General features: G+C 46.7%; 3 protein-coding genes across 7 annotated transcripts in view; 2 read left to right on the forward strand and 1 right to left on the reverse strand.

Annotated features, from left to right (window-relative positions):
* Nucleotides 1–9,833, forward strand: part of LOC118965334 (interleukin-18 receptor accessory protein) — a 16,314-nt gene extending 6,481 nt beyond the window's left edge. Inside the window, exons 6-10 of the mRNA XM_090207305.1 lie at nucleotides 639–768; nucleotides 1,348–1,511; nucleotides 2,251–2,388; nucleotides 7,637–7,804; nucleotides 8,219–9,833. Of these exons, the coding sequence (XP_090063431.1) occupies nucleotides 639–768; nucleotides 1,348–1,511; nucleotides 2,251–2,388; nucleotides 7,637–7,804; nucleotides 8,219–8,835 (1,217 nt within the window). The 3' untranslated portion in view covers nucleotides 8,836–9,833. The remainder of the gene's footprint in view (nucleotides 1–638; nucleotides 769–1,347; nucleotides 1,512–2,250; nucleotides 2,389–7,636; nucleotides 7,805–8,218) is intronic.
* On the reverse strand, nucleotides 9,826–12,970 carry pcnp (PEST proteolytic signal containing nuclear protein). Of its 4 annotated transcripts, none has more exons than XR_016488287.1 (5): nucleotides 12,836–12,968; nucleotides 11,859–12,082; nucleotides 11,702–11,776; nucleotides 10,938–11,056; nucleotides 9,826–10,497 (listed from the first exon to the last, which is right to left on the reverse strand). XR_016488287.1 is itself a non-coding variant. In XM_036982123.2 (5 exons), the coding sequence occupies exons 1-5, from the start codon at nucleotides 12,882–12,884 to the stop codon at nucleotides 10,371–10,373; spliced, it is 528 nt and encodes a 175-aa protein (XP_036838018.2). In that variant the 5' UTR covers nucleotides 12,885–12,970; the 3' UTR covers nucleotides 9,826–10,370. The 4 variants fall into 4 exon arrangements, 2 of the variants coding, with proteins under 2 accessions (XP_036838018.2, XP_036838019.2); XR_016488288.1 differs by having other exon boundaries at nucleotides 11,859–12,079; nucleotides 12,836–12,946; XM_036982123.2 differs by having other exon boundaries at nucleotides 10,938–10,990; nucleotides 12,836–12,970.
* Nucleotides 12,971–13,190: 220 nt separating this feature from the next.
* gtf3c3 (general transcription factor IIIC subunit 3) overlaps nucleotides 13,191–27,968 on the forward strand; it is a 19,212-nt gene continuing 4,434 nt past the window's right edge. Inside the window, exons 1-18 of one of the 2 annotated variants that reach the window (XM_090207303.1) lie at nucleotides 13,191–13,422; nucleotides 13,578–13,689; nucleotides 13,869–14,128; nucleotides 14,391–14,514; nucleotides 15,013–15,204; nucleotides 15,954–16,119; nucleotides 17,466–17,613; nucleotides 17,722–18,001; nucleotides 19,554–19,654; nucleotides 19,781–19,952; nucleotides 21,122–21,324; nucleotides 22,310–22,411; nucleotides 22,502–22,637; nucleotides 23,067–23,209; nucleotides 23,392–23,474; nucleotides 26,863–26,917; nucleotides 27,128–27,263; nucleotides 27,556–27,680. In XM_090207303.1, the coding sequence (XP_090063429.1) occupies nucleotides 13,324–13,422; nucleotides 13,578–13,689; nucleotides 13,869–14,128; nucleotides 14,391–14,514; nucleotides 15,013–15,204; nucleotides 15,954–16,119; nucleotides 17,466–17,613; nucleotides 17,722–18,001; nucleotides 19,554–19,654; nucleotides 19,781–19,952; nucleotides 21,122–21,324; nucleotides 22,310–22,411; nucleotides 22,502–22,637; nucleotides 23,067–23,209; nucleotides 23,392–23,474; nucleotides 26,863–26,917; nucleotides 27,128–27,263; nucleotides 27,556–27,680 (2,637 nt within the window). In that variant the 5' untranslated portion in view covers nucleotides 13,191–13,323. The remainder of the gene's footprint in view (nucleotides 13,423–13,577; nucleotides 13,690–13,868; nucleotides 14,129–14,390; nucleotides 14,515–15,012; nucleotides 15,205–15,953; nucleotides 16,120–17,465; nucleotides 17,614–17,721; nucleotides 18,002–19,553; nucleotides 19,655–19,780; nucleotides 19,953–21,121; nucleotides 21,325–22,309; nucleotides 22,412–22,501; nucleotides 22,638–23,066; nucleotides 23,210–23,391; nucleotides 23,475–26,862; nucleotides 26,918–27,127; nucleotides 27,264–27,555; nucleotides 27,681–27,968) is intronic. The other variant, XM_090207304.1, reaches the window with a different exon arrangement.

Genomic DNA, 27,968 nt, shown 5'->3' on the forward strand with positions numbered 1-27,968 from the left:
CCAGAGACCTATGTGGTAGTGCACTATTTTAGACCAGAGCCCTATGTGGTAGTGCACTACTTTAGACCAGAGCCCTATGGGGTAGTGCACTACTTTAGACCAGATCCCTATGGGGTAGTGCACTACTTTAGACCAGAGCCCTATGGGGTAGTGCACTACTTTAGACCAGAGCCCTATGGGGTAGTGCACTACTTTAGACCAGAGCCCTATGGGTAGTGCACTACTTTAGACCAGATCCCTATGTGGTAGTGCACTACTTTAGACCAGAGCCCTATGGGGTAGTGCACTACTTTAGACCAGAGCCCTATGGGGTAGTGCACTACTTTAGACCAGAGACCTATGGGGTAGTGCACTACTTTAGACCAGAGCCCTATGGGGTAGTGCACTACTTTAGACCAGAGCCCTATGGGGTAGTGCACTACTTTAGACCAGAGCCCTATGGGGTAGTGCACTACTTTAGACTAGAGCCCTATGGGGTAGTGCACTACTTTAGACCAGATCCCTATGGGGTAGTGCACTACTTTAGACCAGAGCCCTATGGGGTAGTGCACTACTTTAGACTAGAGCCCTATTAGGTAGTGCACTATATAGGTAATGGGGATGCATCCTAGTCCTTATATCAACCCTCTATTCCTCAGGGGAGCCTCATAATCTGAGCTGTCAGGTGCATTTTGGGTTCCAGAGGACCTTTGACCCAGTGGTCCAGTGGTGGATCAGTTCCCATAGCAACGGTGAAGGCATGATGAATCTGATGGAGATGGAAGCACAGTGAGTTGGATCTCATTTTTGTTGTTGATGCTCGTCATGTATTATTGTATATTAAGCATTAACATTAATGAATGAATGATTCATTCATTAAACTTGTTTTTGTCAGGCATCTACGTCCCAAAATGGCACCCTAGTCCCTACATAGTGCACAGTGTACTTTATAGGGAACATGATGCCATTTGGGCAACAACCAAATCAAATCAAATATATTTATATAGCCCTTCTTACATCAGCTGATATCTCAAAGTGCTGTACAGAAACCCAGCCTTAAACCCCAAACAGCAAGCAATGCAGGTGTAGAAGCACGGTGGCTAGGAAAAACTCCCTAGAAAGGCAGGAACCTTGGAAGAAACCTAGAGAGGAACCAGGCTATGAGGGGTGGCCAGTCCTCTTCTGGCTGTGCCGGGTGGAGATTATAACAGAACATGGCCAAGATGTTCAAATGTTCATAAATGACCAGCAGGGTCGAATAATAATAATCACATTAGTTGTCGAGGGTGCAACAGGTCAGCACCTCAGGAGTAAATGTCAGTTGGCTTTCTTGGTCGACCAGAGGGTCACCTTCTGTTTCCTCTCCAGGCAGGTGTGGGAAAGGAGTATTGAAGAGTTTGAGTTCACGGTCACCAGGACAGCTCAAATCCCAGAGGTGACCCAGCTACACCTGGACTCCACCTTCACCTGTCTGGCCCAGAACTCTGTAGGCAACAGCAGCGCCACCATCAGGCTGACAAGGAAATCTGCAGGTACCAGAAGAATACTGATGGGGTGCATCTCAATCATCGCTCCTTTCTCCCCAAGTGTGCACTTGTTCACTTCCCTTCATGGATTTTGAATGAAATGACTGTTTTATGACAACTCCCTCTGGCACCTGCCTGGTCCAATCCACTTCCCTTTATGGATTTTGAATGAAATGACTGTTTTATGACAACTCCCTCTGGCACCTGCCTGGTCCAGACCCATTGCTTTTCAATTGGTTGGGAGTAACGGACAAGTTCACACATCTAGAGGAAGTAGAGATTATTGGAACGCAGCCCTAGTCTCTCATTGCATCTGATTTGGTTCTGGGTACCAAGGTTAGCCTACCACGAGTCAGATCCATTTTTCAGAGAACACTAGCAATGTATTTTTAACTTAATAACCATATCTTGTCATACTGTTATCTGAGACAACAACGCTCCTATGTGTTAGAATTAAACAATAATGCCCGAGGGGGTGTGGTATGTGGCCAATATACCACGGCTATCGACTGTTCTTATCCACGACGCAATGTGGAGTGCCTGGACACAGCCTTTAGCCGTGGTATATTGGCAGTATATCACAAACCCCCAAGGTGCCTTATTGCTATTACAAACTGGTTACCAACGTAGTTAGAGCAGTAAAAATAAATGTTTTGTCATACCCGTGGTATACGGCTGTCAGCCAATCAGCATTCAGGACTGGAACCACCCCGTTTATAATGTGTATTTTGTAATGTTGTTTCAGTTTCCCGTGTGCTGGTGATAGTGTGTCCGGTGGTGTCTCTGCTGTTTGTAGCTGGGATGGGCATTACAGTGCACGTCTACTGGCTAGAGATCTCTATTCTCTACAGAATCTACCTCCCATACAAACAGACCACCACAGGTCAGAAACACATCTCTCTCTCTCTCACTCACTCACTCACACACACACACACACACACACAGAGAGACAGACAGACAGACAGACAGACAGACAGACAGACACAGACAGACAGACAGACAGACAGACAGACAGACAGACAGACAGACAGACAGACAGACAGACAGACAGACAGACAGACAGACAGACAGACAGGATAAGATAAGATAAGATAAGATAAGATAAGATAAGATAAGATAAGATATAAGGAAAACAAATCACAGGATATCTTAATTTAGGGTTTTCTCCTCCCATTCTTACCAAGTATCTAATGGTTGATATATGGTGCCCATCTCCTCCACTCCCAATCTTACACACACATGAAAACACACACTGTCAGATAAAAGCTATCTAGCATCTAGGCAAACCTCAAATCTAGCCATCAGGAAATGACTGTTTCAACTTGACTAGTTACAACCTCAAACCACACAGAAAGATGGCTGGGTGTTCTGGAAAAAAAAGCCAGTTGTTGTCAGTTCTTTGAAATTACGTCATAACTGTCATAACTGTCCTAACTGTTCTAACTGTGATCACTGTCCTAACTGTCATCACTGTGATCACTGTCCTAATTCTCATCACTGCCCTAACTGTCCTAACTGTTCTAACTGTGATCACTGTCCTAACTATCATCACTGTCCTAACTGTCATCACTGTCCTAACTGTCATCACTGTCCTAATTGTCATCACTGTCCTAACTGTGATCACTGTCCTAACTGTTCTAACTGTGATCACTGTCATAACTGTCATCACTATCCTAACTGTGATCACTGTCCTAACTGTGATCACTGTCCTAACTGTGATCACTGTCCTAACTGTGATCACTGTCATCACTGTCCTAACTGTGATCACTGTCCTAACTGTGATCACTGTCATCACTGTCCTAACTGTGATCACTGTCCTGTGATCACTGTCATAACTGTCCTAACTGTGATCACTGTCATCACTGTCCTAACTGTGATCACTGTCATAACTGTCATCACTGTCCTAACTGTCATCACTGTGATCACTATCATAACTGTCCTAACTGTGATCACTGTCATCACTGTCCTAACTGTGATCACTGTCATAACTGTTCTAACTGTGATCACTGTCCTAACTGTGATCACTGTCCCAACTGTGATCACTGTCATAACTGTCATCACTGTCCTAACTGTGATCACTGTCCTAACTGTGATCACTGTCCTAACTGTGATCACTGTCCCAACTGTTCTAACTGTGATCACTGTCATAACTGTCCTAACTGTCATCACTGTCCTAACTGTGATCACTGTCCTAACTGTCATCACTGTCCTAACTGTGATCAATGTCCTAACTGTGATCACTGTCCTAACTGTGATCACTGTCCTAACTGTCATCACTGACCTAACTGTCATCACTGTCCTAACTGTCATCACTGCCCTGTCATAACTGTGATCACTGTCCTAACTGTCATCACTGTCCTAACTGTGATCACTGTCCTGTCATCACTGTCCTAACTGTGATCACTGTCATCACTGCCCTAACTGTGATCACTGTCCTAACTGTGATCACTGTCCTAACTGTCATCACTGTCCTAACTGTCATCACTGTCCTAACTGTGATCACTGTCCTAACTGTCATCACTGTCCTAACTGTCATCACTGTCCTAACTGTGATCACTGTCCTAACTGTCATCACTGCCCTAACTGTCATCACTGTCCTGTCATCACTGGCATCACTGTCCTAACTGTGATCACTGTCCTAACTGTCACCACTGCCCTAACTGTGATCACTGTCATCACTGCCCTAACTGTGATCACTGTCCTAACTGTCATCACTGTCCTAACGGTCATCACTGTCCTAAATCAGTCAATTCGGGAAGTATCCTGAAATTGTAAAAAGAACACCTATTTTCAATGATTCATCAATAAACTGTATTGACCCTGTAGATGAATGTCTCTTCTATCTCCTTCCCTGTATTGACTGTACCCTAAATGTCTCTTCTGTCTCCTTCCCTGTATTGACTCTGTAGATGAATGTCTCTTCTCTTTCCTTCCCTGTATTGACTCTGTAACCTGAATGTCTCTTCTCTCTCCTTCCCTGTATTGACTCTGTAACCTGAATGTCTCTTCTCTCTCCTTCCCTGTATTGAATGTCTCTTTCGTCTCCTTCCCTGTATTGACTCTGTAGATGAATGTCTCTTCTGACTCCTTCCCTGTATTGACCCTGTAGATGAATGTCTCTTCTGACTCCTTCCCTGTATTGACTCTGTAGATGAATGTCTCTTCTCTCTCCTTCCCTGTATTGACTCTGTAGATGAATGTCTCTTCTATCTCCTTCCCTGTATTGACCCTGTAGATGAATGTCTCTTCTCTCTCCTTCCCTGTATTGACTCTGTAGATGAATGTCTCTTCTCTCTCCTTCCCTGTATTGACTCTGTAACCTGAATGTCTCTTCTCTCTCCTTCCCTGTATTGAATGTCTCTTTCGTCTCCTTCCCTGTATTGACTCTGTAGATGAATGTCTCTTCTGACTCCTTCCCTGTATTGAATGTCTCTTCTCTCTCCTTCCCTGTATTGACTCTGTAGATGAATGTCTCTTCTGACTCCTTCCCTGTATTGACCCTGTAGATGAATGTCTCTTCTGACTCCTTCCCTGTATTGACTCTGTAGATGAATGTCTCTTCTCTCTCCTTCCCTGTATTGACTCTGTAGATGAATGTCTCTTCTATCTCCTTCCCTGTATTGACTCTGTAGATGAATGTCTCTTCTGACTCCTTCCCTGTATTGAATGTCTCTTTCGTCTCCTTCCCTGTATTGACTCTGTAACCTGAATGTCTCTTCTCTCTCCTTCCCTGTATTGACTCTGTAACCTGAATGTCTCTTCTCTCTCCTTCCCTGTATTGAATGTCTCTTTCGTCTCCTTCCCTGTATTGACTCTGTAGATGAATGTCTCTTCTGACTCCTTCCCTGTATTGACTCTGTAACCTGAATGTCTCTTCTCTCTCCTTCCCTGTATTGACCCTGTAGATGAATGTCTCTTCTGTCTCCTTCCCTGTATTGACTCTGTAACCTGAATGTCTCTTCTGACTCCTTCCCTGTATTGACTCTGTAGATGAATGTCTCTTCTGACTCCTTCCCTGTATTGACTCTGTAGATGAATGTCTCTTCTGTCTCCTTCCCTGTATTGACTCTGTAGATGAATGTCTCTTCTATCTCCTTCCCTGTATTGACCCTGTAGATGAATGTCTCTTCTGTCTCCTTCCCTGTATTGACTCTGTAGATGAATGTCTCTTTCGTCTCCTTCCCTGTATTGACCCTGTAGATGAATGTCTCTTCTGTCTCCTTCCCTGTATTGACTCTGTAGATGAATGTCTCTTCTGTCTCCTTCCCTGTATTGACTCTGTAGATGAATGTCTCTTCTATCTCCTTCCCTGTATTGACCCTGTAGATGAATGTCTCTTTCGTCTCCTTCCCTGTATTGACCCTGTAGATGAATGTCTCTTCTGTCTCCTTCCCTGTATTGACTCTGTAGATGAATGTCTCTTCTATCTCCTTCCCTGTATTGACCCTGTAGATGAATGTCTCTTCTGTCTCCTTCCCTGTATTGACTCTGTAGATGAATGTCTCTTTCGTCTCCTTCCCTGTATTGACCCTGTAGATGAATGTCTCTTCTGACTCCTTCCCTGTATTGACTCTGTAGATGAATGTCTCTTCTATCTCCTTCCCTGTATTGACTGTAACCTGAATGTCTCTTCTGTCTCCTTCCCTGTATTGACCCTGTAGATGAATGTCTCTTCTGTCTCCTTCCCTGTATTGACTCTGTAGATGAATGTCTCTTTCGTCTCCTTCCCTGTATTGACCCTGTAGATGAATGCCTCTTCTGTCTCCTTCCCTGTATTGACCCTGTAGATGAATGTCTCTTCTATCTCCTTCCCTGTATTGACTCTGTAGATGAATGTCTCTTCTGACTCCTTCCCTGTATTGACCCTGTAGATGAATGTCTCTTCTCTCTCCTTCCCTGTATTGACTCTGTAGATGAATGCCTCTTCTGTCTCCTTCCCTGTATTGACCCTGTAGATGAATGTCTCTTCTCTCTCCTTCCCTGTATTGACCCTGTAGATGAATGTCTCTTCTCTCTCCTTCCCTGTATTGACTCTGTAGATGAATGCCTCTTCTGACTCCTTCCCTGTATTGACCCTGTAGATGAATGTCTCTTCTCTCTCCTTCCCTGTATTGACTCTGTAGATGAATGTCTCTTCTGACTCCTTCCCTGTATTGACTCTGTAGATGAATGCCTCTTCTGACTCCTTCCCTGTATTGACCCTGTAGATGAATGTCTCTTCTCTCTCCTTCCCTGTATTGACTCTGTAGATGAATGTCTCTTCTGACTCCTTCCCTGTATTGACTCTGTAGATGAATGTCTCTTCTCTCTCCTTCCCTGTATTGACTCTGTAGATGAATGTCTCTTCTCTCTCCTTCCCTGTATTGACCCTGTAGATGAATGTCTCTTCTGTCTCCTTCCCTGTATTGACTCTGTAGATTAATGTCTCTTTCGTCTCCTTCCCTGTATTGACCCTGTAGATGAATGTCTCTTCTGACTCCTTCCCTATATTGACTCTGTAGATGAATGTCTCTTCTCTCTCCTTCCCTGTATTGACTCTGTAGATGAATGCCTCTTCTGTCTCCTTCCCTGTATTGACCCTGTAGATGAATGTCTCTTCTCTCTCCTTCCCTGTATTGACTCTGTAGATGAATGTCTCTTCTCTCTCCTTCCCTGTATTGACCCTGTAGATGAATGCCTCTTCTGTCTCCTTCCCTGTATTGACCCTGTAGATGAATGTCTCTTTTGTCTCCTTCCCTGTATTGACTCTGTAGATGAATGTCTCTTCTCTCTCCTTCCCTGTATTGACTCTGTAGATGAATGTCTCTTCTGACTCCTTCCCTGTATTGACCCTGTAGATGAATGTCTCTTCTGACTCCTTCCCTGTATTGACCCTGTAGATGAATGTCTCTTCTGTCTCCTTCCCTGTATTGACTCTGTAGATGAATGCCTCTTCTGTCTCCTTCCCTGTATTGACTCTGTAGATGAATGTCTCTTCTGACTCCTTCCCTGTATTGACTCTGTAGATGAATGTCTCTTCTCTCTCCTTCCCTGTATTGACTCTGTAGATGAATGTCTCTTCTCTCTCCTTCCCTGTATTGACTCTGTAGATGAATGTCTCTTCTCTCTCCTTCCCTGTATTGACTCTGTAGATGACAAGGAATATGATGCCTTTGTGTCCTACGTGCCCAGCTCTTCCTCTGAGGAGGCGGGGAGAGGAGGAAGAGAGGAGGCGCTGGAGGTGCTCCTGCCCAAGGTTCTGGAGGGGCAGTGGGGCTACCACCTCTTTCTGCTAGAGAGAGACCTGCTGCCGGGCGGAGGTGGGTTCTAGGTTGCATCCTATTCCCTATTTAGTGTACTACTAAAACGTAGGGTACCATATAGAGAAAGGCTGCCATTTAGGACGCATATTAGTCTGATCCCAGACCAGTTTGTGCTGTAGAGCCAGCCAACGCCCATAGGAGTTGGCTATACTGCACAAACTGATCTAGGTTCAGGTTACAGTTGAGCAGGCCATGTGAATAGAAACAGTCACATTACCAGAGTAGACTGTAAAACATTACCGTTGACAGTTGGCCTAGAGATGGCAGCTTTGAAATGAAATGTATTCTGAAGAATTTGTGGTTCACAGTCACTGTTCTACTGTCAGATTGGGACAGTCTGCATAGCTATCATGTCAGCCTGCCAAGCATGACACTTGTGTGGTGTTTGTGTTTGTGTGTTCTGTGCTTTAGCGTATACAGAGGATGTGGTGTGTGCGATCCGCAGCAGCAGGCGACTGGTGTGTGTCCTGAGTCCTGACTACCTGGCCAGTACCTGTCTGTTTGAACTGGAGACAGGCATCAGAGCCTTACAACAAGACCCACACTTCAGACTCATCCTCATCTGGACCAGCCCCAACCCCAGCACCACCAGCCCCAACCCCAGCACCACCAGCCCCAACCCTAGCACCACCAGCCCCAACCCCAACCCCAGCACCACCAGCCCCAGCACCAGTCCTAGCCCCACCAGCCCCAGCCCCAACCCCACCAGCCCCAGTCCTAGCCCCACCAGCCCCAACCTCAGTCCTAGCCCCAGCACCACCAGCAGGCCTCTATCTCTACCCCTGTCTCACACCCTGGGCATGGTGACTCCAGCCTCACCGATGCCCCCACTAGTTCGGAGGGCCATCAGAGTCCTGCCTGCTCTGCACTGGACCCCCCAGGACCAGGGAAGGATGATAACTAGCTCTGGATCGCGGTTCTGGAGATCCCTCCACAAGGCCATGCCAGCCCAGAGTGGGACTGGGACAGACACACAGACACTGTTAGACAGACACACAGACACCCAGGACAGAGGGACTGTTTTGTAGTCGTTAGGGCGGTTCTCCAGTAACTTGACACCTTGTATATATATTTTTTTGGGGGTTGAGGGACCTGTGGTTTCATGGTTGTTTCTTCTAAGAATGTGTTGTTACCTCCTGGAACCTGGTAACGTAGTGGTTACCAGGTTCCATGAGGTAAATAGCAGTCAATGCAGTGGTTCCTGGTAAATGGCAGTCAATGCAGTGGTTCCTGGTAAATGGCAGTCAAAGCAGTGGTTCCTGGTAAATAGCAGTCAAAGCAGATCCTGGGTGTATTCTTTTTTTCAGTAATTAGTCTTTTAAACCAACCAGGTCAGGTTTTTTTCTCCAATAACTGTGCTAAAGATCAGAGTCCTTAAAGCACACCGTAGCATAAGGTTTTGGACCATAGCAAAACCTTGGGCAAACGGAAAATGTTTCGCCACGAAAACTACTTTCTATTGGACAAATTCAGGTTCTGTCCCCGTTTCTCTTGCTTCTGTTGAGTTCTGTTTGTTTCCTAGTTAATACACCCCAGAAGAGGTAGAGTATTTATTTATATTACATACGAACTACAGTACAGAGAAGGACCTAACATACTGGCATAAGCTCCAGTTAAAGACAGCTGTTGACAGCGGAATAATTCGTTTATTTATGTGAAGGAAAAAACGCTTAGGTCACGTCTTTCCATTTTGAAAGAATATAACAGCACAGATAGAACAATAAGAGCGATATTTCACCGGGTGTGTGAATGTGAAGCATCCGCTTGTTCTGCCCACCGCGGCTCATTCATTCCCCTTTTGAAACGACAGGCTGTGGTCCATCTTGGTTTAGTTATAACAATCTTTGATAATTACTGTCCTCCGCTCCTCTTCTTATACCCAGTAACATCATCAAGATTGTCATTGAGGCTTTACATTATTTATGCATTTGAAGAATGTTTATGATACACTGGTATTGTGCATTGTGGTTCAATTGCTTTTTTTTTGTTGCATAAATATCATTAAAAAAGACATTTCATTTTGGAATTGAATGTACATTTATTGTCCTAATATGAATATTTCTACATGTCAACCTCAGGCACGGGAGAAATGGTTCCTGTCTGGGATCACTCTGTAAAGGCATGACAGACAGGGAGGGAAAGGCCAGGGTTGAAAACCCTGTCAGGACTGTTATAAAGTAGTGATATATCCTAGATGAGGCAAACTATTATTAAGTTGTCTTGAAGCTCCCTTTCCCAAAACGTATCCTTATTGCTCTGAACTACACCCACTCCAGTCTGCTATATAACACACACACACACACACACACACACACACACGCGCTTAAAACAAAACAAAAAATATGCTTGATAGCACGAACGTCTCACCATCATTACATAGCAGTATGTACATTGTTTTTACACCAGGGTCAACAGACAAACGAAGAGAAAAAGCAACTCAATCAAGGTGACATCATCCCACACAAAAGCAAACACGGTGTGCAGTTTGACTGTTGTCATTAGCAACCCAGTAAGACCGAGCCCTACTGGTCTTACTGTGACTAATAACCGATGAGGCGGAGCCCTATTGGTCAGTGTCCGTCTGAGTGTCCGTCTGAGACTTGAGCTTCCTCTCCCAGAGCTTCTGGTGGTCGGAGAATCCCTGCTTCCCCTTGTTGAAGGAGTTGGGGCCTGCTGACGTGGGCGTCTCCCTGAGGTGAACATAGAGAGTTATGTGTGGTAGTGGACCTAAAGGTTGCTGGAACCACTGCGGTCTGAACTGGTGCGTTGACCAAAATGAAAACATCACATTGACTAGTAGTAGGTCCACGCTCAAATGACCCATGCAAACACGTGTTGGTCATCACGCCTGGTTCAAATCCACCCCAAATTGTAACCGATTCCCTATATAGTGCCATACTTTGGGCCAGAGGTCTCTCCAAAGTGGTCAATAGTTAACTAATAGGCAATAGGATGCCGTTTCAGAGACACACACTGGGTAGAATACTTGACAAGGATCTAGGAATAGGTACATCACATTTCAGTGATTTATGAACAGAGTATGATGTCAGAAAACCTGGCATTTCAGATAACATTTGTGAGATGTTGTAAAAACATTTTGAGATAATAATTCAAACGTTGTGCTTCTTACCTGCCAATGTTCTTCATCCTCATCTTGGCTTCTGCAGGCATCTCCTCCTCACTCTGTCAGAGGAGAAAACAGCTGTTATTACAACTCTGTGGTTAGAGCACAGGCATCTCCTCCTCACTCTGTCAGAGTAGAAAACAGCTGTTATTACAACTCTGTGGTTAGAGCACAGGCATCAACATTGATGTTTCACTGCATATGACAGTTTGTTTGCACAACCTACTAATCTATTGGGATGTGGTGTGTGTGTGTGTGTGTGTGTGTATGCTTCCCAGCAAAAACAGTTTGTTCATTATTGTGACGCCATTTTGTGACATTTTTGTTTGTTTTGGATTTTAGTTTTTCAGGTGTTTGGGTACACAACATTTTTTCTAGGGGCAAGCCGAAGTTCGGAGCGGAAGTGTACGCTCCTTCGTCTCTGATTGGTCAACAGTAGGGATTCTTCAGTAAAGTCTGTCATCCAATGAGAGATGACTTTTCTTTTAAAAAATACTGTAAGAAACATCTTAGTTAGATGTGAACTTACACGGGAAAAAAACAACTTCTAAACTAATTACATTTCTTGAGTTCTTTTTTTATTAATTCTGACTATTCTGAGGAAGTGTATACTGGCTACGGTGTCTCAAAATGGACAAACAGTACTATTGCAGCTTTTTTCAAATTTTTCCAGCAAAGTTATTTTAAGGGAGTATGCAAGCACTCTCGTTCGGTTCGGCTAGCCAAGTTTGGCTCAGTGCCAGCCGAAATGAAGCCAGCCCTTAACTCACATCATCAGAGTCAACATTGAAAACCGAGGCCAGAGCTGGTTTCTTGGCAGGTACAGGTACAGGCTCTTTGGGTTTCTAAAATGGAGAGATACACACATCTGTCAACCACACACACTGAGATAGATGTCACACACACACTAACCCTAATGGTACTCACACTAGCACCCAGCTTGATGGAGATGGGCGCAGGCTTCTTTATAGGCTGGCTGATCAGACCAAATCCTATCTTGGAGACTTTGGGGGCTGGGGGTACCGGGTGGCTCGAGGTGGACACCTTCCCCGGGCCAGGGCTGACCTCCTGGGCCGAGCGTTTCCCCCCTCCTCCAGTGCTGGAAGAGACAGTCTTAGTTTTCACACTGCCTTCCTTCTCCTCCGGTCCTGCTGGAGGCGAAACAACTTACCAAGGTGAGCAACTGTTGCCTGGGAAACCAAGGATGAGCTACTGTTACCTGGGAGTGGTTGCCGGGTTACCGGTAGGTGGGTGAACCCATAGAGATCCTATTAAAGGAATTCCTAATTTTATGGGTGAACCTGTTTGGAAGTTGGTGTGTGAAAGCACCAAACACTCCCACTACTGTTGCGTTGCGGTTATGGTCATAAACCTAGCTAGTTATTTTTAACACTATTGCAATTTTCCACATAGCATATGTGCATGCATAGCCTATAGTTTATATAGTTTATAGTTTATCATGTTACAGATTTTTTTTACGTTCAACGCATGTTGCATCCTATGCATTTATCTGTCTTAGCTAGCTAAATGTGTCTTCTTTTGGAAACTGGCTGCATGCCAAGTGAAGCCCATATTAGTTGTGTTTACCGACAAAAGTATTTGAAAAACAATCGTAAACATTGCTCCATCATACATGAGCAGCTGCAATGGCTAACCTAGCGATCTCGCGTAAAGCTAACTAGCTAATAAAACCAGCTATCTAGTTTCATTGGAAACCTGCTAACGTTACATCAATGGCTGCTACCTAGCTAGCTGAATGGGGACAGGCCGAAGCTCCGTTCACAAGCGGACACGATGAGCATGGGAATGTTGTATTAGTTACAGGTGGTCGATGTAACGTTATACTTCTAGTCTTATTTCGACAAGACAGCGATACATTGCCCCTAAAGATGTACTAGTATCACCTCCATCATCGGAGAGCCGCTTGCTGCTGTGCTTGTTGTAGTCCGCCATAACATCAGTGACGATGGAAGAAGCGAATGGGATTTCTCTAACGAGATGGTACAGAACAGCGCCACCTGTCGTTCTGGAATAGGAATTGTCTGACCACAACAACAACCAAAAACGAATTTACTCCCAATGATTCATACCAAAATCATCAAAGAATAATATACCAATGTATTGTCGTTATCAGATACTTTATGTGTGTATTTGTCTCTGTTTGTTTATGAGTATTTTTGTGGTTCATGCATTAATCGATAGGTGGCGGTGTGTAACGATTTACAAATCTACCTTTTGAAGCGTCGAAGAAGAACTTCTGTCGTTTTGAAATTACGTCATTAACAGTCGCCGGTGCCACTCGTGTTGTCAAAATGAAATGTTTACAATGAGAATTATCATCATTATTTTACGTGTTTTTAAACACCATAAATCGTTTTAGTTAGTCGGTGAGATGTCGGCGTTCAGCTCAGAGCTCATTGACTACCTGGAGGGAAGAATTTCATTCGAGGAGTTTGAAATACGGAGAGAGGAAAGAAAAGCTAAATTGAAGGTAAGTGGGACATCCACTCTGCATGCTGTATTAACGTTGAAAAGATCAAACTTGTGTACAAGTTTTGGAGCTCGCAATGATAAAATATGTGCTACTGGAACGCCTTTCACAAATGCCTGTGTTGAAAGCATCTCATCTCGGATCTCTTCCCTCAGGTATCGAACGAAGGGCGTTCAGAGGAAGATGAAGAGATTGGACCAGATGACACTCTCCCCAGCACTTCCCACGGCCGCAGTCCGAGAAAATGTTCTCAAAAACGGCCCGCAGGTGTGTGTCTCCACTTGTTCAGTCATGTGACTGCTTGGGTTCGGAACATGGATATTCTGCTTCCCACAATCTTCAATTAGCCCGCTGAGCTAAAGCCTAGGCACTCTTCATGTATTCTTATGCAATTCCAGTCAAGTCATTGTTGTATGCCAACTATCCACCTCTTCTGTCCTTGCCAGCGGATCCCGAGGAAGGCGTCAGCCCCTCTGTCCAGAAGGCCTTTGCCTCGATGATGGAGGAGGGAACAGAGACTGAACAGACTGAGGAAGAGGAAGAGGAGGAGGAGGATGATGAAGATGACGATTATGAAGAAGAGGAAGAGGAGGATTCAGAGGAGGAGAGGAAGGTTGAAGCTAAGGAAGATGAGGAAGGGCCCTCAGCTGGGGATGTCTTTGCTCTGGAAATGGAGCTTAACCGAGAGAACAAGAAGATGATGAAGGTGAAAATGAGATAAAGGCCCGTCTTCATTCTAACAGGGTTCACAAGACTGTTAGCCCTCTGAGCCTTGACATTAGATCAGTTAGCCATAGTTTGACAATAGATGTGTTGTGTATGCAATAATAGTTTAATTATGGCTCGTCTCAGGCAGAGTTAGGCTAGTCACCATTTGAGCCGGGTTCACTGAAACACCTCTGTTACACTTGGTCAGGCTGCAGTGTTTGTTGACATGGGACTATTGATGGTGATTGTGTACTGTTCAGGAGAGACGTAACCGCAGCAAGCTGCCCCGGGCCCTAAGGGGCCTCATGGGAGAAGCCAACATCCGTTACGCCCGCGGAGACAAGGAGGACGCCGTCCTGATGTGTATGGAGATCATCAGACAGGGTAGGTAGTGTTCAGGACAGAGGAGATCATCAGACAGGATGGGCAGTGTCCAGGACAGAGGAGATCATCAGACAGGATGGGCAGTATTCCAGGCCAGAGGAGGAACAGACTAAGGAACAGACAGGGCATTTATTTGTCACTAGACACTGCTATAGTAGCCATCTCAATTCAATTGTAGAGACTTATGCTGCATTCAGGACATGCTGTAACTAGGAAACTGAAAACTCTGAGTAAGATGATATCTGAATTTCCCACTTGGAAAGTATCAGAATCATCCAATAGGTAGCTCTACCCAAATAGCTTATGTTAATTTTAACTGGGAGGTTCAGAGTTTCCGACTTGTCATGAATGCAGCATTACTGACTGATCTGAATTCATCAAAGTTGTCTTTAAAAATAAATATATTAACCAGGGAGTGTCAATGAGGGAGGCCTTCCTGTTATACGCTGACTAAAATTGAGTCCCATCTAACCCTTCTATTCACCGTTCTCCCACCAGCCCCACTGGCCTACGAGCCCTTCTCCACCCTGGCTATGATCTATGAGGACCAGGGGGACATGGAGAAGTCTCTACAGTTTGGCCTGATCGCTGCTCATCTCAACCCCAGCGACTGTGAGGAGTGGGTCAAGCTGGCCGACATGTCTCTGGAGCAGGACAACATCAGGCAGGCCATCATCTGCTACACCAAAGGTGAGGTGACCCCTGACCTCTAACCCTGGCCCTCTGACCCCTGACCTCAAACTGCTAAAATATGTTATTTATTTGATTGATTTACTGCTAGTTAGAGGTGGTTGATACTGATGGCCAGTATCTCCGGTACTGATACTGATGGCCAGTATCTCCGGTACTGATACTGATGGCCAGTATCTCCGGTACTGATACTGATGGCCAGTATCTCCGGTACTGATACTGATGGCCAGTATCTCCGGTACTGATACTGATGGCCAGTATCTCCGGTACTGATACTGATGGCCAGTATACTGATGGCCAGTATCTCCGGTACTGATACTGATGGCCAGTATCTCCGGTACTGATACTGATGGCCAGTATCTCCGGTACTGATACTGATGGCCAGTATCTCCGGTACTGATACTGATGGCCAGTATCTCCGGTACTGATACTGATGGCCAGTATACTGATGGCCAACTAGTGTTGTCTCCGGCTTGAGCTACTCATTTAAATTATCTAAGAATTTCAATCAATCAATGGCAACCTCACTGAAATAATTGTCTCCTAACACATTTCTCTATCCCTGTTTCTTCCTCCCCCTGTCTCTCTCTGTCTGTCTGTCTGTCTCTCTCTCTGTCTGTCTCTCTCTCTGTCTGTCTCTCTCTCTCTCTGTCTCTCTCTCTCTCTGTCTCTCTCTCTCTGTCTCTCTCTGTCTGTCTCGCTCTCTGTCTCGCTCTCTGTCTGTCTGTGTCTCCCTCCCTCCCTCTCAGCCATTAAGTATGACCCCAGTAATGTGCGCTACCTATGGGAACGTTGCAGCCTGTATGAGCAGGTGGGGGAACACAAGCAGTCCATGGACGGGTACCGTCGTATCCTCAACCTACTGCCCCCTACTGACGGGGAGCACTTCATGCAGCTGTCACGAGACATGGCCAAGTGAGGCTAGTCCGCCCTGCACGTGTACACAGAAACACACAACCAGATACTGTACAAACTCATTCACACCTGTATAGACACAGACAATACACACAGGCAATGGGTGTGTTAGGTTCAGTGTGTAACAGTGATGTGTGTTAGGTTCAGTGTGTAACAGTGATGTGTGTTAGGTTCAGTGTGTAACAGTGATGTGTGTTAGGTTCAGTGTGTAACAGTGATGTGTGTTAGGTTCAGTGTGTAACAGTGATGTGTGTTAGGTTCAGTGTGTAACAGTGATGTGTGTTAGGTTCAGTGTGTAACAGTGATGTGTGTAACAGTGATGTGTGTTAGGTTCAGTGTGTAACAGTGATGTGTGTTAGGTTCAGTGTGTTAGGTTCAGTGTGTTAGGTTCAGTGTGTTACAGTGATGTGTGTTAGGTTCAGTGTGTAACAGTGATGTGTGTGTGTTAGGTTCAGTGTGTTAGGTTCAGTGTGTTAGGTTCAGTGTGTTAGGTTCAGTGTGTAACAGTGATGTGTGTTAGGTTCAGTGTGTAACAGTGATGTGTGTTAGGTTCAGTGTGTAACAGTGATGTGTGTTAGGTTCAGTGTGTAACAGTGATGTGTGTTAGGTTCAGTGTGTAACAGTGATGTGTGTTAGGTTCAGTGTGTAACAGTGATGTGTGTTAGGTTCAGTGTGTAACAGTGATGTGTGTTAGGTTCAGTGTGTAACAGTGATGTGTGTTAGGTTCAGTGTGTAACAGTGATGTGTGTAACAGTGATGTGTGTTAGGTTCAGTGTGTAACAGTGATGTGTGTTAGGTTCAGTGTGTTACAGTGATGTGTGTTAGGTTCAGTGTGTAACAGTGATGTGTGTTAGGTTCAGTGTGTAACAGTGATGTGTGTGTGTTAGGTTCAGTGTGTTAGGTTCAGTGTGTTAGGTTCAGTGTGTAACAGTGATGTGTGTGTGTTAGGTTCAGTGTGTTAGGTTCAGTGTGTTAGGTTCAGTGTTTTAGGTTCAGTGTGTTAGGTTCAGTGTGTAACAGTGATGTGTGTTAGGTTCAGTGTGTAACAGTGATGTGTGTTAGGTTCAGTGTGTAACAGTGATGTGTGTTAGGTTCAGTGTGTAACAGTGATGTGTGTTAGGTTCAGTGTGTAACAGTGATGTGTGTTAGGTTCAGTGTGTAACAGTGATGTGTGTTAGGTTCAGTGTGTTAGGTTCAGTGTGTTAGGTTCAGTGTGTTAGGTTCAGTGTGTTAGGTTCAGTGTTTTAGGTTCAGTGTTTTAGGTTCAGTGTGTTAGGTTCAGTGTGTAACGGTGATGTGTGTTAGGTTCAGTGTGTAACGGGGATGTGTGTGTGTTCTCTCTCCAGAAGCTACTATGAGAGTAGTGACCTGCCGTCAGCCATGGGGGTGATGGAGGAGGCCCTGAGGAGACACCCAGAGCTGGTGACAGACGAGAGCATCAACATGGCTGCTGAGCTCTACATCGCCAACCACCAACACGACAAGGCCCTTCAGGTGTGTGTGTGTGTGTGTGTGTGTGTGTGTGTGTGTGTGTGTGTGTGTGTGTGTGTGTGTGTGTGTGTGTGTGTGTGTGTGTGAGTGACCAGTGTTTTCCCTCCTCAGGTTCTAGTCCAGTTCTGCGGGATCGTCCTGGAGAGAGGAGAACCTAAGCCAGACCTTGCAGTGGAGGAGAACCCAGAGGAGGAGCAGGAGAAGATGGAAGCAGAGGAGAACCCAGAGGAGCAGAAGAAGATGGAAGCAGAGGAGCAGAAGAAGATGGAAGCAGAGGAGGATAACCCAGAGGAGGAAGAGGAGCAGAAGAAGATGGAAGCAGAGGAGGAGAACCCAGAGAAAGAAAAGGAGATGAAAACAGCGACAACAGAGGAGCCTGGTGAGACTGGAGGTCTGTTCTACTGTCTTACTGTCTGGATCTAGGACTTCATTATGAAGTCTGTCCTACTGTCTGGATCTAGGACTTCATTATGAAGTCTGGCCTACTGTCTGGATCTAGGACTTCATTATGAAGTCTGTCCTACTGTCTGGATCTAGGACTTCATTATGAAGTCTGTCCTACTGTCCTACTGTCTGGATCTAGGACTTCATCATGAAGTCTGTCCTACTGTCTGGATCTAGGACTTCATTATGAAGTCTGTCCTACTGTCCTACTGTCTGGATCTAGGACTTCATTATGAAGTCTGTCCTACTGTCCTACTGTCTGGATCTAGGACTTCATTATGAAGTCTGTCCTACTGTCTGGATCTAGGACTTCATCATGAAGCCTGTCCTACTGTCCTACTGTCCTACTGTCTGGATCTAGGACTTCATTATGAAGCCTGTCCTACTGTCCTACTGTCCTACTGTCTGGATCTAGGACTTCATCATGAAGCCTGTCCTACTGTCCTACTGTCCTACTGTCTGGATCTAGGACTTCATCATGAAGCCTGTCCTACTGTCTGGATCTAGGACTTCATTATGAAGTCTGTCCTACTGTCCTACTGTCTGGATCTAGGACTTCATTATGAAGTCTGTCCTACTGTCCTACTGTCTGGATCTAGGACTTCATTATGAAGTCTGGCCTACTGTCTGGATCTAGGACTTCATTATGAAGTCTGTCCTACTGTCCTACTGTCTGGATCTAGGACTTCATTATGAAGTCTGGCCTACTGTCCTACTGTCTGGATCTAGGACTTCATTATGAAGTCTGGCCAACTGTCTGGATCTAGGACTTCATTATGAAGTCTGTCCTACTGTCCTACTGTCTGGATCTAGGACTTCATTATGAAGTCTGTCCTACTGTCCTACTGTCCTACTGTCTGGATCTCGGACTTCATTATGAAGTCTGGCCTACTGTCCTACTGTCCTACTGTCCTACTGTCTGGATCTAGGACTTCATTATGAAGTCTGGCCTACTGTCCTACTGTCTGGATCTAGGACTTCATTATGAAGTCTGTCCTACTGTCTGGATCTAGGACTTCATTATGAAGTCTGTCCTACTGTCCTACTGTCTGGATCTAGGACTTCATCATGAAGTCTGTCCTACTGTCCTACTGTCTGGATCTAGGACTTCATTATGAAGTCTGTCCTACTGTCCTACTGTCTGGATCTAGGACTTCATTATGAAGTCTGGCCTACTGTCTGGATCTAGGACTTCATCATGAAGTCTGTCCTACTGTCTGGATATAGGACTTCATCATGAAGCCTGTCCTACTGTCTGGATCTAGGACTTCATTATGAAGTCTGTCCTACTGTCTGGATCTAGGACTTCATCATGAAGTCTGTCCTACTGTCTGGATCTAGGACTTCATTATGTAGTCTTTCCTACTGTCCTACTGTCTGGATCTAGGACTCTCTTCCTTTTAACCCATCTTTCTCTCCCCCTCCTCCCCTCTTTCTCTCCCACTCCTCCCCTCTTTCTCTCCCTCCTCCCCTCTCTCTCCATATCTCTCCCTCTCCAGGGGAGGTTAGAGAGGTGGTAGTTCCAGACCATGTACCAGTGGACATCAGGGTGAAACTCATGGTCTGTCTGATCCACCAGCATGTTTACAGACCTCTGGATGTGAGTACCACACAACGTATCTATCTTCTTTGGGAACACACAGACTCCTATCAAATATCACACCTTATAATCTTAGTGTTTCTGAATGTATAAATGGACATGCCTTCATCCTCTCTACCCCCCCAGTCCATGTTGACGTCTCTGATGGAGCAGAGCCCAGAGGAGCTGGGGGATCTGTACCTGGACGTGGCTGAGGCCTTCCTGGACCAGGGAGAGTACAACTCAGCCCTGCCTCTCCTCTCTGCCCTGGTCTGCTCTGAGAGATACAACCTGGCTGTTGTCTGGCTCCGACACGCTGGTAGACACACACACACCAAACACACCACACACACACACACCACACACACACACCACACACACACACCACACACCACACACACACACACACACCACACACCACACACCACACAGTCACAGTCAGTCAGTCAACTGTCTCAAACTGTCTGTTATTTTGTCCGGATCATTATGAGATGATAATAATGCATAAGAGGGGCCTCCTGACAGGTCTTCTACCACGTTATAACTCCATCATCGTACCTCGTTATAACTCCATCATCGTACCTCGTTATAACTCCATCATCGTACCGCGTTATAACTCCATCATCGTACCTCGTTATAACGACATCATCGTACCTCGTTATAACTCCATCATCGTACCTCGTTATAACTCCATCATCGTACCTCGTTTTAACTCCATCATCGTACCTCGTTATAACGACATCATCGTAACGCGTTATAACGACATCATCGTAACGCGTTATAACGACATCATCGTAACGCGTTATAACGACATCATCGTAACGTGTTATAACGACATCATCGTACCTCGTTATAACGACATCATCGTACCTCGTTATAACGACATCATCGTAACGCGTTATAACGACATCATCGTACCTCGTTATAACGACATCATCGTACCTCGTTATAACGACATCATCGTAACGCGTTATAACGACATCATCGTAACGCGTTATAACGACATCATCGTAACGCGTTATAACGACATCATCGTAACGCGTTATAACGACATCATCGTACCGCGTTATAACGACATCATCGTAACGCGTTATAACGACATCATCGTAACGCGTTATAATGACATCATCGTACCGCGTTATAACGACATCATCGTAATGCGTTATAACGACATCATCGTACCGCGTTATAACGACATCATCGTAACGCGTTATAACGACATCATCGTAACGCGTTAGAACGGCATCATCGTAACGCGTTAGAACGGCATCATCGTAACGCGTTATAACGGTATCATCGTACCGCGTTATAACGACATCATCGTAACGCGTTATAACGACATCATCGTACCTCGTTATAACGACATCATCGTACCTCGTTATAACGACATCATCGTACTGCGTTATAACTCCATCATCGTACCGCGTCACAACTCCGTCATCTCAACAGTTCCCAAAGTGTTAATTGAAATGTAATGTGTGTCTCCAGAGTGTCTGAAGGCGCTGGGCCACATGGAGGTAGCAGTGAAGAGTTACAACAAGGTAGTACAGATGGCTCCTCTTCACCTGGAGGCCAGGCTGTGTCTGTCTACTCTGCAGCAGCAGCTGGGTCGACCCCTCTGTGCCCTCAAGGCCCTGGAGCCCATGTACGACCCAGACACACTGGCACAGGACGCCTCCGCAGCACAGCAGGCAGGTGGAGGGGGGGAGGGAGGGAGAGGAGGGAGGGTGGAGCGGTGTGTGTACTGATTATCCCTTTGTGTGTGTGTGTGTGTGTACTGATTATCCCTTTGTGGGTGTGTACTGATTATCCCTTTGTGTGTGTGTGTGTGTGTACTGATTATCCCTTTGTGGGTGTGTACTGATTATCCCTTTGTGTGTGTGTGTGTGTGTGTGTGTGTGTACTGATTATCCCTTTGTGTGTGTGTGTGTGTGTGTGTGTGTACTGATTATCCCTTTGTGTGTGTACTGATTATCCCTTTGTGTGTGCGTGTGTGTGTGTGTGTACTGATTATCCCTGTGTGTGTACTGATTATCCCTGTGTGTGTGTGTGTGTGTGTACTGATTATCCCTGTGTGTGTACTGATTATCCCTTTGTGTGTGTACTGATTATCCCTGTGTGGTGTGTTGTGTGTGTGTGTGTGGTGTGTGCGTGTTGTGTGGTGTGTGTGTGTGTGTGTGTACTGATTATCCCTTTGTGTGTGTGTGTGTGTGTGTACTGATTATCCCTTTGTGTGTGTACTGATTATTCCTGTGTGTGTACTGATTATCCCTGTGTGTTGTGTGTGTGTGTGTGTGTGTGTGTGTGTGTTGTGTGTGTGTGTGTGTACTGATTATCCCTGTGTGGTGTGTTGTGGTGTGTGCGTGTTGTGTGGTGTGTGTGTTGTGTTGTGTGTGTGTGTGTACTGATTATCCCTGTGTGGTGTGTTGTGTGTGGTGTGTGTGTGTACTGATTATCCCTGTGTTGTGTGTTGTGTGTGGTGTGTGGTGTGTGTGTGTGTGTGTGTGTTGTGTGTGTGTGTGTGTACTGATTATCCCTGTGTGGTGTGTTGTGTGTATGTGTGTGTGTGTGTGTGTGTACTGATTATCCCTGTGTGGTGTGTTGTGTGTGTGTGTGTGTGTACTGATTACCCCTGTGTGTTGTGTTGTGTGTGTGTGTGGTGTGTGTGTGATCCAGGAGTTGAAGCTGCTGCTCCACCGCTCTACTCTCCTGCGTTCCCAAGGCCGACTGGATGACTACCTGGATACCATGCTGACCATGCTGGCTATGCTGCTGAAGGTAGGCTTCTAACACACACACACACACACACACACACACACACACACACACACACACACTGATGTTGTTCCTACTGATGTTGTCATTCAGGTGGCTATGACGCGGGCCCAGGTGTGTGTCAAAGCCAGCATGTGGGCGGGGGTCAGACACCTGCGTCTGGTCAAGGTGTCTAAGGATCTGGTGTCTGACATCCACGACCAGGAGGCAGCCTACCAGGACATCAGTGGTAAGACTCCTCTTATTGGTCGCGTGTTACAGATGTACTGAGAGGTTACAGACCCAAAAAGAGAAACGATTAAGCAATGTTCTCTCTCACTCACTCACTCACTTCCATCACTCACTCACTCACTTCCATCTCTCACTCACTCACTTCCATCACTCACTCACTTCCATCTCTCACTCACTCACTTCCATCTCTCACTCACTCACTTCCATCTCCCTCTCTCTCTCTCTCTTTTACTCACTTCCATCACTCACTCACTCACTCACTTCCATCTCTCACTCACTCACTCATTTCCATCTCTCTCTCTCTCTCTCTCTCTCTTTTACTCACTTCCATCTCTCTCTCTCTCGCTCTCTCTCTCTCTCTCTTTTACTCACTTCCATCTCTCTCTCTCTCCCTTACTCACTTCCATCTCCCTCCCTCCCTCCCCAGGTAAGACCAGTGTGTTGTCTCGTGAGGACTGGTGGTTACTGTTGGTGAGGTGTGTGTGTACTCTGTGTGAGATGAAGCGTTTTAAAGAGGCAGAGCTGCTGGTAGACTCTTCTCTGGAGTTCTACTCCTTCTATGACGTCAAGGTAAACAGGAACCAGCTGCCGTTTTCTGGCACTTTCACTTCCTGTCATTAAAATGTCAGAAATTGTTCATTATAAAGAAAAGGTTTTGTATTTGAAAAATGACTCATTTATTGTTATATCTTTCTAAATGTGTTGTTAGCACTTTGTTGGTTAAATCTACAGGACAGTAATGTGTTGTTTAGGTGAAGAGGAAAGAGCTGGAGTTCTTTGGTCTGTCGGCTGCTTTCCTGGACCATAACTACCGCAAGGCCTACGATTACATCAGGTCAGACTGGCTGTCCTACTGGCTGTCCTACTGGCTGTCCTACTGGCTGTCCTACTGACTGTCCTACTGACTGTCCTACTAGCTGTCCTGCTGGCTGTCCTGCTGGCTGTCCTACTGGCTGTCCTGCTGGCTGTCCTACTGGCTGTCCTACTGGCTGTCCTACTGACTGTCCTACTGACTGTCCTGCTGACTGTCCTGCTGACTGTCCTACTGTCTGGCCTACTGGCTGTCCTACTGACTGTCCTGCTGACTGTCCTACTGACTGTCCTGCTGACTGTCCTGCTGACTGTCCTACTGACTGTCCTACTGGCTGTCCTACTGGCTGTCCTACTGACTGTCCTACTGACTGTCCTACTGGCTGTCCTACTAACTGTCATACTGACTGTCCTGCTGGCTGTCCTACTGACTGTCCTGCTGACTGTCCTGCTGACTGTCCTACTGTCTGGCCTACTGGCTGTCCTACTGACTGTCCTACTGACTGTCCTACTGACTGTCCTACTGACTGTCCTGCTGACTGTCCTGCTGACTGTCCTACTGACTGTCCTACTGGCTGTCCTACTGGCTGTCCTACTGACTGTCCTGCTGGCTGTCCTACTGACTGTCCTACTGACTGTCCTGCTGACTGTCCTGCTGACTGTCCTACTGACTGACTGACTGTCCTGCTGACTGTCCTGCTGACTGTCCTACTGTCTGTCCTACTGACTGTCCTGCTGACTGTCCTACTGGCTGTCCTACTGGCTGTCCTACTGGCTGTCCTACTGACTGTCCTGCTGACTGTCCTGCTGACTGTCCTACTGACTGTCCTACTGACTGACTGGCTGTCCTACTGACTGACTGGCTGTCCTACTGACTGTCCTACTGTCTGTCCTACTGGCTGTCCTACTGGCTGTCCTACTGACTGTCCTGCTGGCTGTCCTGCTGGCTGTCCTACTGACTGACTGACTGTCCTGCTGACTGTCCTACTGACTGTCCTACTGGCTGTCCTACTGACTGTCCTACTGGCTGTCCTACTGGCTGTCCTACTGACTGTCCTGCTGACTGTCCTACTGGCTGTCCTACTGACTGTCCTACTGACTGTCCTACTGACTGTCCTACTGGCTGTCCTACTGACTGTCCTACTGACTGTCCTGCTGACTGTCCTGCTGACTGTCCTACTGACTGACTGGCTGTCCTACTGGCTGTCCTACTGACTGTCCTACTGGCTGTCCTGCTGACTGTCCGACTGACTGGCTGTCCTACTGACTGTCCTACTGTCTGTCCTACTGGCTGTCCTACTGGCTGTCCTACTGGCTGTCCTACTGACTGTCCTACTGTCCTGCTGACTGTCCTACTGACTGTCCTGCTGACTGTCTGTCTGTCCTACTGACTGACTGTCCTACTGACTGTCCTGCTGTCTGTCCTACTGACTGTCCTACTGACTGGGTGTCCTGCTGACTGTCCTACTGACTGTCCTGCTGACTGTCTGTCTGTCCTGCTGACTGGCTGTCCTACTGACTGACTGTCCTACTGACTGACCTGCTGTCTGTCCTACTGACTGTCCTACTGACTGGCTGTCCTGCTGACTGTCCTGCTGACTGTCCTACTGACTGTCCTGCTGACTGTCTGTCTGTCCTGCTGACTGTCCTGCTGTCTGTCCTACTGACTGTCCTGCTGACTGTCCTACTGACTGTCCTGCTGACTGTCCTGCTGACTGGCTGTCCTGCTGACTGTCCTACTGACTGTCCTGCTGACTGGCTGTCCTACTGACTGTCCTACTGACTGACTGTCCTCTGTCCTACTGACTGACTGACTGTCCTACTGACTGACTGTCCTACTGACTGTCCTACTGACTGGCTGTCCTACTGACGGACTGTTCTACTGACGGACTGTCCTACTGACGGACTGTCCTGCTGACTGACTGTCCTACTGACGGACTGTCCTACTGACGGACTGTCCTGCTGACTGACTGACTGTCCTGCTGACTGTCCTGCTGACTGACTGTCTGGCTGTCCTGCTGACTGGCTGTCCTGCTGACTGTCCTGCTGACTGTCCTACTGACTGTCCTGCTGACTGGCTGTCCTACTGACTGTCCTACTGACTGACTGTCCTCTGTCCTACTGACTGACTGACTGTCCTACTGACTGTCCTACTGACTGGCTGTCCTACTGACTGACTGTCCTACTGACTGACTGTCCTACTGACGGACTGTCCTACTGACGGACTGTCCTGCTGACTGTCCTGCTGACTGTCCTACTGACTGACTGACTGTCCTGCTGACTGTCCTGCTGACTGTCCTGCTGACTGACTGTCTGGCTGTCCTGCTGACTGACTGTCTCACTGTCCTGCTGACTGACTGTCCTGCTGACTGACTGTCCTGCTGACTGACTGTCCTGCTGACTGACTGTCTGGCTGTCCTGCTGACTGACTGTCTGGCTGTCCTGCTGACTGACTGTCTGGCTGTCCTGCTGACTGACTGTCCTGCTGACTGACTGTCCTGCTGACTGACTGTCTTGCTGACTGACTGACTGTCCTACTGACTGACTGTCCTGCTGACTGGCTGTCTGTCCTGCTGACTGGCTGTCTGTCCTGCTGACTGGCTGTCCTGCTGACTGACTGACTGTCCTGCTGACTGACTGACTGTCCTACTGACTGACTGTCCTGCTGACTGGATGTCCTACTGACTGACTGTCCTGCTGACTGACTGTCCTGCTGACTGACTGTCCTGCTGACTGACTGACTGTCCTACTGACTGACTGTCCTGCTGACTGACTGTCCTACTGACTGACTGTCCTGCTGGCTGGCTGTCCTGCTGACTGGCTGTCCTGCTGACTGGCTGTCCTGCTGACTGGCTGTCCTACTGACTGGCTGTCCTACTGTCTGGCTGTCCTACTGACTGACTGTCTGGCTGTCCTACTGACTGTCTGTCTGTCTGTCCTACTGACTGACTGTCTGGCTGTCCTACTGACTGACTGTCTGGCTGTCCTACTGACTGACTGTCTGGCTGTCCTACTGACTGACTGTCTGGCTGTCCTACTGTCTGGCTGTCTGGCTGTCCTACTGACTGACTGTCTGGCTGTCCTACTGACTGGCTGTCCTACTGACTGACTGTCTGGCTGTCCTACTGACTGACTGTCTGGCTGTCCTACTGACTGACTGTCTGGCTGTCCTACTGACTGACTGTCTGGCTGTCCTACTGACTGACTGTCTGGCTGTCCTACTGACTGACTGTCTGGCTGTCCTACTGACTGACTGTCTGGCTGTCCTACTGACTGACTGTCCTGCTGACTCCAGAAACAGCTTCCTCCTAGTCATAGACACTCATTGTGTGTTAGATCAGGAGGTGTACCAGGGCTTATTCTGAGTGTGTGAGGACCATATTGACCTCTAACCTCCATCCATCTGTCTATAGACTGACGCTGATGGAGAAGCAGGAGTGGCCCATGCTGTGGAATGTATTCAACCAGGTGATCCTTCACACACATACACACACACACACACACACCAGCTCACTCATTCTCCCTGTCAAATCAAATTGTATTTGTCACATACACATGGTTAGCAGATGTTAATGCGAGTGTAGTGAAATGCTTGTGCTTCTAGTTCCGACAATGCAGTAATAACCAACGAGTAATCTAACCTAACAATTCCCTGTCCTGCCTGTCCTCTCCCACCAGGTGACCCTTCACTCCCAGGACGTGCGTCATCATCGGTTCTGTCTGCGTCTGATGATGAAGAACCCAGACAACCACGCCCTGTGTGTTCTCAGTGGACACAACGCACTGGTGTCTGGCAGCTTCAAACACGCACTCGGTACGACCACACAGATGCATACTACAGATGCATACTACAGATGCATACTACAGATGCATACTACATAAAACTATGACCTTCTAGCCAGGGGAATGGTTTATGCACATCCAGGCTAATGTGGAATCCAAGTAGGAATTAATCTCTGTCTCTCTCTCTCTCTCTCTGTGTCTCTCTCTCTGTGTCTCTCTGTGTCTCTCTCTCTCTCTCTCTCTCTCTGTCTCTCTCTGTGTGTCTCTCTCTCTGTCTCTCTCTGTGTGTCTCTCTCTCTCTGTGTCTCTCTCTCTGTCTCTAGGTCAGTATGTTCAGGCGTTCAGGTCTAAGCCAGATGAACCTCTGTACAGTCTGTGTGTTGGCCTCACCTTCTTCCACATGGCGTCTCAGAAGTTTGTGGTTAAACGCCACCCGCTAATACTGCAGGTCAGACTCCTATTGTGTCCCATAGATACATCCTATAGGTTATATACAGTTGTATTGTGTCTCATAGATACATCCTATAGGTTATATACAGTTGTATTGTGTCTCATAGATACATCCTATAGGTTATATACAGTTGTATTGTGTCTCATAGATACATCCTATAGGTTCTATACAGTTGTATTGTGTCCCATAGATACATCCTATAGGTTATATACAGTTGTATTGTGTCCCATAGATACATCCTATAGGTTCTATACAGTTGTATGTGGTGTGGTTGTGGGATGTGCT

The sequence above is a fragment of the Oncorhynchus mykiss genome, chromosome 18 (genome assembly GCF_057628025.1).
Source record: "Oncorhynchus mykiss isolate SJ-2025 chromosome 18, ASM5762802v1, whole genome shotgun sequence".
Taxonomy (NCBI): domain Eukaryota; kingdom Metazoa; phylum Chordata; class Actinopteri; order Salmoniformes; family Salmonidae; genus Oncorhynchus; species Oncorhynchus mykiss.